The following is a 10142-nucleotide window of genomic DNA, read 5'->3' on the forward strand; positions in this document are numbered from 1 at the left end:
CTTCAGTGAAAACAAGAATAACTTCTTCAGATGAAGCAAAGGAGGTTTGTTGTGCTGACTGTTCCTCAATCAGCTCCTCAGAGGAAAACACCACAGACAATGTGACAACCGACAGTATTTATTACAAGAGAGATTAGAAGCCTGTAGAAGCTACAGCCAGTTGCCAGGAGGTGACAGCATCTCGGAATTGTGAGTCTCATGGAGTGGGACCTTACTTCCAGTGGTCAACAATCTTTCGAAACATAATTTTTTCCAAGCACTCTGAGAAAAAGCACAATTGGAACTCATTATTAAAAATCCTAACCAGCAATGTTGCCCAACCACGTAGATTAGTAACAAAGCAAACAATAACAACAAAAAGTGAAGGAAAAGAACCAGATATATAATGATCATTTTTCTCTTGTACTTTAGAACAGATATATTATTGTCTGTGACAAACTACAAACTACACAGCTTCCAAAGATACCCAGTTACTCACTTTTGTGTAAATCAGGTATAACCTTGCACAAGTTCCCTGGGAAGTGATCTGACACACTGGATCTTCCTGTTCTTTTCTTTAGATTTCCAGGACTTACCCTCTCAACAGATAGAAATGATAATTCTGGTGGCATATAACACTTAAAAATCATACTTGGAGGTGCTTCCTTACTTAAAGCCAGGGCTGAACAGATCTCACTGCTTCTGCAGGGCAGGAAAGCAAGTCTTTATTCCTCCATTGCCTTAGAAGACCTACCAGTTCAAGTTTGAGAAGACTGATTAAACATGGCATTTGAAAAATTTAGGTCAGATGGCTCCTTGCCAAACAGAAATGAAATACAAATCCAGACAATTTCTCTTGCAAGTTCTCTTAAATTCCCCGTGGAAATCCTTTCCAGAAGCTATTCCTAATCGATGACATTCTTATTTTTCCTGCTTTTCAATTGACTGGCGTTATGGAATTTGGAAGATAAATTGTTTTCGTAGGGTTGATGTTATCTTTGGCATCTGCTTGCACCCATTTAATACTTTTCTTGCCACTTCCTTGTTCACTTCTGTCAGGATGGTTGTGAGATTCTTGCGACTTGAACAAAAATGAAGAAAAATTACATTAAAATACACAGTATGTGGTCCTTGCTAGAAATTGATTTATATTTGCTCTAATAAAGTGAGATCTCAGAAAGTTATTATCTTTTCTTCACCTTGCCCACAACTAAAATTGCACATTCCATTGTGTAACCAAAGAATTAAGTACATTTTGGGGAATGAAAGCAACCTCCATGTAGGATCACCTTACAAAATAAAACAGCCTTCTACTTTGGATGTGTTCATATTAGCACAGTAATATGAAACAGAACCAATCTACATATTCATCAAGCCCCCCCTGAACATCATGAGAAGGTAGTATCTGGAAGAAAAATTCCATCTTCCAAATCAAGTTTATGAGAAAAGAATACTGATTTTCTGCCTGTGTACTAGCCCAACAAATTTGCCTCTCATTAGATGTCTCTGGAAGAAAGATCATTAATCAGTCAAAAAAAATGTTAAGAACATGCACACACATAAACACACCTACCTATACAGCAGGGTTGTAATATTGCAGCATTACAACCCTGAATCTGTACCTAGGTTAAAAATAGACTTACAGTGGGCAAAGTAACTCCATCTTGTCACAGAGGCACTGAATGTAAACACTGCCTGTATCTGCAGAACGGTAGCACTCAAAGTCTTCCACAGTAGCCATGCCAACCAGAATATCAGCCTGGTCAGGAATAGAATGCAGAGGGACAGCATCTGTCTCAAGATGATCAGAACAGTCTTCCTTTACTGTGACAGCTGGATGACCTACAGAGCCCTGGCAGGCCTGTATGAAAAACAGCTTGGGCTTGCCAGCTAGAGAAGGACAATTAGATCCGCTGAAGCAGGAGACTAAATCTTTAATGTTTACAAGTTCACGATCAACCCCTTTTATTTTGTCCTTCTCACCATGTGAAAGAATGAAGCAAACAAAACAGTCCATGTTGCTATGATCTTTTTTGCTGTATTCTTTAAGTTTTGCAAAGATTTGATTTGCTTCTAGATTCATGTGCTCAATTGTCTCAAACTGAAGCCATTTAAATACTCTCTTCAGAGCATCTGGGGAAAAAAAAAGAAGTCAGAAGTATTTATTAAATATAAACATCAGGCTATCTGTGGCAGAACAGGTATTAGCGAAACTGTTTAGAGCCCATCAGTAAGTTCATCTGACTGTCTCTTAGCCTGACAAGTCTAATTAGAAAATGACCTAATTTTCTTTTCTTTTTTTTTTTAATAAAAAACAAACAAAAAACCAAAGCACCCCTACACAATCAGGTTCAACGTTACTATTTAAAACAAATGCAGGTTTCAGACTGTCCTAAAAGTAATCTGTACAGTTTAGTGAAGCGCACCTTTTTTTTTTGTAAAGAAGGCTTTCACTATTTGCATAGCCATCTCAGTTGCTTAAGAACAGCCCTTAAATAGTTAAGGAAGAAATAACTCTTCACAATAACGAACTACCATACTTAAATGAAATGGATTCCTCATTCTGTGAGAATGATTAACGCAGCAAGAGGGAAGGCAGGGTAAGCTGCTGACATGCTAGCAAGGACAGACTGCTACATGGACTTCCCAGCAAATTTTGACTTTTGTGCAGGGAGAGATCAAATAGCTGGGAAGAAAGAAGCATGTAGACAGGCTGAGTGGAGTTAAAACAACAGTGAAGTGTGCTTTCATGAAACTGATTTTAGTTTACTATGTTAAAGAAGCGATTCTTGAAGGAAAAGGAGCATTAAGGAAAGTTGTGAGGCAGAAAAATAACTATATTTATTTGAGCATTATTGCAAGTGGTGTCAATAGTGACTAAATTGGAATGCTTTCTCAGCTTGCACCATGACCAAGCTATATCTTCTAATGCAAACAAAACACTGGAAGATTTTAAGGACCTCAAAAATGCTACTCTATGATAGGTAAAAATTAAAAGCAATCAGAAAGTGAAAGTGTGGGTTAGTAATATCTCCTTCACTTTTTGTTGCATATGACCAGTTAACATGGTGATAACATAAACATGTTCCTTCTTAAAGTCATCAGCCAAACTGTTGGAAATGGTGTATTTCAAAATTCTACACTGATTGTCACTTCAGTTGATTTGGAGGCAAAGGAGATCAGTGGAAGCAATCGTTTTTCACAGTAACAATAACTCTTTCAGAGGGTGACACAAAAGAACGAACTAGTCATTGGATTAAAAAAAAAGTACGCACTTCCATCTTGCACTGTTCCTTCTCTGGTTTCATCTGGATTTTTAAAACGGTAGTTGTTTAGAATCACACAGTAACCATGGGGGTTATTTTCCATCTTATATGATTCCACAAGCTGTAAAAAAAGAAACCACGTAAGAAAGCAATGACAATCACTCAAGAAAGAAATATGCTATGTACAGATTGGTGCTCCTCCATGTCCAAACGCACACACAAAAAGAAGTCCTGAGGGAGAAGCTACAAGAAAAAAAGCTGAAGAGTTCAAGTCAGCCCCAGGTACGGGTGAGAGGAAGTTGTATACTCTTCTTGAAACCCTCTTCCTCTCTTTCTTTGGTTCGGATATGATTTTGGAATGGGAGAAAGTCAGTATCCATTAACTACAATCTGCACACATGGAGGAAAAACTCCTGCACTGTACCATTCACTTCACTTTCAAGCAAGATAACAGATGCTTCTGGTCCTTTCACACCTGTCTGAGATACTCCTGGACAGGACTTTACTGTCCTAGTCTCTTTAAGATTGCTTTTCTTTCCATGACAAATAGGAAAATGACCTTTATTGTCTATAAGGTTGCTGACTGCCAGGTCCTCACTAATGGACAAGGCTTGGGTCTTGTTTTGAAAATAGGAACTCTTCCAAGGGCAACATAAAAACCAGAAGCCTTCTCTTTTAGCTCTTCCAATTAGTTAGCTTTAAAAATGTATTCCCCCTTCTCCCAAGAGTTAGATGAATACTTCAAAGGCAATCTTTTATTTCTCACCAGGTTGGCTGCTCCTTGTCCTGGTAGATGCGTAGACACACATACCGGAAAGCTCAGATTTTTGTTAGAATCATTTTCTAAGAAGGAGAAAAATAGAGCATTTTAGGATAAATATTCCATTTTGCGTATTTCAACAGCAAACAAACAAACAAAAACAAACACAAAGAGGATGAATCTGTGCAGAGTTTGGAACAAATCATACAGTTGTGTTAAGACTGTACAACCCATATTAGATAATATTATGGTTATTTAGCAGAAGTGAAATTCTGGGCCTGTGCACGCACAGCAGCATGAGACAGGAGATGGCACGCACTGCATTCTCACAGCGACGGTCCCTTGATTAATTTCTTTCTTCTTTTATTGGTAGCAAGGTCCAAGTAATAGCAGTGTGAATGTGATAGTCACTGAAGGAAAGCCATTCACTAGCATCTCCACTATGGGATATGTAAGTAAAAGAGTAAACCCATTTTTATAGTGATACATTGCAGCCAACTCATTTACTTCTGAAGTTATTGTCCCTTCTCTAGAGGACTTTATTTTGGTAGACACATCAAGCACTAGCATATTGGAAGAACTCCTCAAAGCAAGAAAACGTCTGTTTAAATACAACTGCCAGGAATAAGTAAATAAATCATCACCCAGGATTCCACACAAGAAAATAAATCACAATACTCCTTTGAAATTGAGTTATTGTCAGGAAAACAAAATCTGCCAATGTGCTCCTTTCCATCTTATGAAGGGGGAAATACCATACCAATAGTACTAAAAAGCTATTCTTCTGACAAGGGGCTTGTTTATCCTGGCTTTCCTTAGCTATTTTCTTCTGCTTTTGTAGAGACGTGAGGATAGATCAGCAGCATAAATGCATGCCAACAGGAAACTAATGAGTCTCTTCCCTGATAATTCCTTGGCTGCACAGATGTGTTTAAGGAAACACAACCATACTGAGTCAATTGTAAAGAGGTTCTGGGGAAACATTTAATATATCTCAGATGTTGGTGGTTAACATATCCTGCGTCCCAGCGTAAGGCTCATCTGTGGTGTCACAAGTCATCACCTCAGTTGCAACAGTGCAGATATAGTGAAGTTCTTGAACTTTCATATTTTGTATAGAAAGCAAATGGTCAAACTTCAGCCAGTCTCCACTGACTTCTTCAATTTTAAGGAGAAAACAGGCGGGCTAACAGGAAACAGTGCTGAACACTTCCCAGCATAAGATGAGTTCCTCCAAGGCAATAGTCTGTCACTTCCTTTCTCTTCAGTGACTCTCTAGATTCCCTAATCTAATCCCTAGATTAGATTCCCTAATCTAATCCCTAATCCCTAGGGATTCATCATCCCTAGATTCCTAATGTCCTGACGATAGAGCTATAAAAGTCACCAAAAAAAAAAAAAAAAAGTTACCCTCCTAAACAGCTGATTAATTGATTTACCTTTTCTTTTTTCTTCATAGTTTTCAATTCTTTTCACTAGGTCAGTTCTAAATGGCTTTAATATACTCTTCAATATTGTTAGGTCATCTTCCATAATCATCCCATTTCTTTCCATTTCCACTAATACTTTCAACATTGACTGGGAAAGAAAAAAAAAATAGAATGACAACAACAAAAAAGAATAACCCAAAATCATACAGTGACTTTCAATAACTGCATTATCAGGCACTTCTGGAGAAAGCAACATTCTCAGTTCCCAAAGAACAATCAACTAAATATCAATTTATTTTTCCTCAAAACTTCATTAAAACAAAGGTCAGGATGCAATGTGAATGAAGAAACAGATCACTACGATAAAGACCAGATCTGTAGAAATTGCCTATGGTTAGGCTACCCTGCTATGTTTCAGCAGTGCAAAACACTCTAGCAGATAATAACACAGCATCCTCTTGTGCTTCTGCATTCAGGTGAACTACTGTAAGCCATTTAGCTGCACCACTGTGTTTACTATCACAGGAAATGTCTTCAGTGATGACTTTATTATTTAAAGCAGATTAGTCCACCGAGTTGGAGGTAAGTCTGCTAATGTTGGTATAGTTGCTACAATATAAATAGTACTTTTAAGGATGCTTCTTTGTAATACCAAATACTTTCAAAGCACTGTTCATTATTTGCAAAACAGGTATTAGAGTAGTTCATCAAACCTCCTAGTACAATTATGAGGAAATTAACAAAATTGTTACTCCAGATTACAGTGAAGAAGAAAATGTACCCAGTAACACACAAAAAATTGTGGTGGAACTCTCTTGAGAGCTCATTTTATGATGTTTGAAACTTTTATTAGATACATCATGTGCACAAACACCTTACAAGTGTCAAGCAAAGATGAAAGGAAGAGCATGACAAATATTGCAAGAAGAAGAGATGAAGAGTCATGTAGTGGAGACAAAATGAGAACAGGGGAGTAAAAAGCAGTGAGAAAATAGGGTCTGTGCTGTCACAGAGCACCTGTTGGCTACCATCACAAATCCTTGAACAGAATTTTCATGAGCGCACTGGTCTCTCCCTCCTACTGTCTTAAAATAGGCAGACTCTGAGCTAGCTTTGCAATAATCTTATCAAGATCATTTTGCTTACAGCATTATCCCGTAGCTTGTTCTTTGATAATTTTTCTTGCAGCAGGAATTTTACACTACTGTCATCTTCTGGAGTTAAGTCCTCAGCAATTCCATATAGTAGTTGTCTGGCATTAAAGGACAGAGAAATACTGGTTAAGAAAGTTACAAGGAGTAAATGTGGCAAAGTGTAAAACACAGTCTCCAAACTCACAATGTCAAGTAGTCATGCTGTAATAAATACAATTATGCCAAACTATTCATAAGATAACTCTGTAAAGAGGAAAGAAGAAAGACAACAGAACTGTTGTACATTTTGCTTGCAAAAGCATACCACTTCTGTGCTTACCTGTAGTCTGACACCTTTGCCTTCCCTGGGACCTGGAGATCCCTTTCCATCTCCTCTCGGCTGGAGCCCAGGTGGGAAGCCAGAAGGTCTATCCGATTGATCCGGTAGAGCAGCTCCTTCAAGAAGAACAGGTCCCCTGCCTCGATCATCCCTTTCTCCTTCAGCACTTCAAAGAAAGCTTTGGGCTCCTCACTATCTTCCTGCTTCCTCACAGAGACATGCTCCAAGCTGAGAAACTTCAGAGCTGCCAGTTCTTCTGTAGCCAAAGCCTCAGAAATGTCAAAAAGAAGTTTCTGGAAGTCTGAACTCATTTCACGTTAAGATTCTGATCTAAACACAGAGAGAATTTGATTTGGTTTGTCAGTAACACATAGTGCAACTACATGATTATAAAAGATACCATACCATGCAGAATAGTCTGAGATAAATATATGTAGTAAAAAATACTTCAGTAGACAAAGGCTGTCCTGCAAACAAAGGTTTGATGTTTAGCCCTTTTGATTCTCTGAACTTAAGAAAGAACATCAAAAACTGCACATAAATAAAAATGACTGAAAGTCACAGATTCTTCTCACTTCTTATGCTGTATTTCAATGACAGGATGTGTGCCTCCGGTGGCGCAGCGGTAGAATTCCCGTTTGCAACACCAGGGGGCCCGGGTTCGAATCCCCCCCTGTGGAGCAGGGGGTAGAAGTGCCGCTCTGCTACACAGAGGGCTCGAATCCCGGGAGTTGGACTCGATGATCTCTAAGGTCCCTTCCAACTCGCACAATACTATGATACTATGATACTATGATGATGTACTGATATGTATGTAAGATGTATTGTCCTGGCAAGTTGATGTTGTTTCTTTTGTTATTTCTTATTATTCCATTTGGTAGCAAGAGTCACTTGAAATCTGAAATACAGACAGTATTATAGACAGTAAATAAGAGTGACAGATTTTGCAGTATGACAAAGATAAAGGTTTTACATCCTAACAAAGGTAAGGGCCCATATGAGCACGTTTCTAAGCTATTTAGCTGCTTCAGTATACTGCTTCTGACTTTGGTCAGTGTGAACAAAGCACCCCTTCCTGTTTTGGTTCATCTGCAGAAAGTAAAATTCAGTCCCCATCTCTCAATAATATTCAGATCAAATATGAATCATGTCAGTCTCTTCAAAAAGACCAGGAGAATTCTTGTCAAAGCACCTCTATTTCACTGAACATCAAATATCACCCTCCTCCTCCACCACTTAACACCTGCCACTCCATTAGCTTTAGAAATATTAAATTTGACTTGTACATCCAGCTTTTGAGCACAATAAGAAGTTCAGAAAACAAGTTTCAAACCCACAACATTACTGCAACTAGAACAGATGTGTCATCTACACACTGTTTTTAAGCCTGTCTGTAAATACAGGAGCACAATATTTAACTGCATCAGTCTTTTACTTGAATAAGATAAAAACAATTGATACAACAGCAAAACTATTTCTTCTACACCATAAATAGCTGCTTTAATGCACTTACATGAGAAGGTGAGCTGGAAGATTGCTGAAACTACTTTGAAAAGTGAAAGTAATTGTCTTGGAAGTTTCAGGAAAAGTACTGGATGAACTATGGCCTGTGTTGTCATATGACTTACAAAACGGAAGTTGTATCAAAGCTGTGATAAATCTGCTGCTATTTCCTTCTCCGCTTCTCACCCTTCTGGATTCAGAATTGTTAGACTGGTTGTGAGAAAAATTAGTAAACCTACAAAAGTAACCGAAGCTTTTGAGAGTACACACTAAACAGCGTAGCAAGGATTTGGTAGCATATGGTTCTGCTCATTAAATGGTAATTAACTATGAATCCTAATTAAAAGATAGTGGTAGACATGCATTAATTACACCTTCCCATTTAAAAATATCTCAGTTCCACCATCCTGTTGTGTCAGCTGATTCTTCACATCCTACCTCCGTTCTCTGAAGTCTCTCTTGAACTCACCTACTTTTACCAAGCATATTTATGGAAGATTATTTCCTAAAATGACATATCAGCACCATATCCAGTAGCAGTACTCGGTGCATACAGGAAACTGAAAGGCTAAACGTCCCTTTGAAATTATTTGGTATTTCCCCATTTGCAAAAGAGTTTAATCATTATTTAAGTTTTGGCATTTACATCCTCTTTGATGCATAGAACTCTGCCTTTAGTGATAAAGTTCCAAGAATGGTCAGTTGGGCACTGGTATACTCCATGCACTGGGAAACATATATATGACAATCAGTACAACTACCAACCCCTCCATCTATATCTGAAGCTCAGAGTCAGTATTATGAAAAGAGACAGGAGAACAGAAATATATTAAAATCTCATAATGGAAAATACCTTTCATTGATTTCAACCTACCTACCTTTATAAGCTCAAAATTATAACATACCCTTCAGCAGGCTGAGGCTTACAAACTTCTTCCAAAGGTCACAATCTTGTAAGAACTCAGAAAATTTGTCTGGCATTCAATGGCATGAGTCTTCCTTTAATCCAAGGTTAGAAATGGCACCAAGGGATAGAACAAGCAGTATCTGATCTTCGAGTCCGAAACAGTTCTATCTCACATCATCCAACGCTTCACTGTCTCTCTTCCTTTATCAGTAGTTCTGTGTTCAAGATTCCCGTTGCAGATTTAAAGAGGCAAAATACCGTGATCAGTAAAGTATGAAAAATATTTGCAGACAACAAGAAGCCTAAGATAGTTCTTTCCACACAGAGACTTCTCCCACCATGCAGTCATTCCAGGGTACACCCCTTCTGGTACTGTTCTTCCTGGTTTTGATTTCACTTCTTATTTCTCTCTTTCCCCAAAATATTCCTGCTCTTTTGTTGACCTGTAGTCGTTCCTGTTTCCCTCAGATCTTCTGCAGCCCTGTTTTGCTCCTCCAGCTTCACCAAGAACAGTCTCAATGATCCAATTAATTCCTTGTAAAGCAGCCCACCAAGAATTCAGGTCTCCCAGAAAGGCTGGCTTCAAGGAAGTGAAAAATGCTGAGGGAACTGACTATTCAGCATAGTGACTGGCCTCTACTGGCAAAGGCCAGGATAAACCACTCTTACACAAAGAACTGTCCGTATGGACAAGACTTGTCAATGATATAAATCTCACTTTAAAGATCTTCTGAATAAATTGTATGAAATTATAATGAATTATAACAAATTATAAATGAATTATAACAAATCTTTTTCCACATGCTCTATCTAAATCTCCCTCT

The 10142-nt window shown here is 38.2% G+C and overlaps 1 protein-coding gene across 1 annotated transcript; it reads right to left on the reverse strand.

Annotated features, from left to right (window-relative positions):
* Positions 1-154: 154 nt before the first annotated feature.
* LOC140254886 (caspase-8-like) lies at positions 155-9911 on the reverse strand. The gene is made up of 8 exons (XM_072342000.1): positions 9317-9911; positions 6909-7238; positions 6582-6687; positions 5445-5583; positions 4012-4088; positions 3255-3366; positions 1623-2112; positions 155-1060 (listed from the first exon to the last, which is right to left on the reverse strand). Exons 2-8 carry the CDS (start codon positions 7217-7219, stop codon positions 931-933), a joined length of 1365 nt encoding a protein of 454 aa, XP_072198101.1. The 5' UTR covers positions 7220-7238; positions 9317-9911; the 3' UTR covers positions 155-930.
* Between the last annotated feature and the right edge of the window lie 231 nt (positions 9912-10142).

This window comes from Excalfactoria chinensis, chromosome 7 (assembly GCF_039878825.1).
Source record: "Excalfactoria chinensis isolate bCotChi1 chromosome 7, bCotChi1.hap2, whole genome shotgun sequence".
Taxonomy (NCBI): domain Eukaryota; kingdom Metazoa; phylum Chordata; class Aves; order Galliformes; family Phasianidae; genus Excalfactoria; species Excalfactoria chinensis.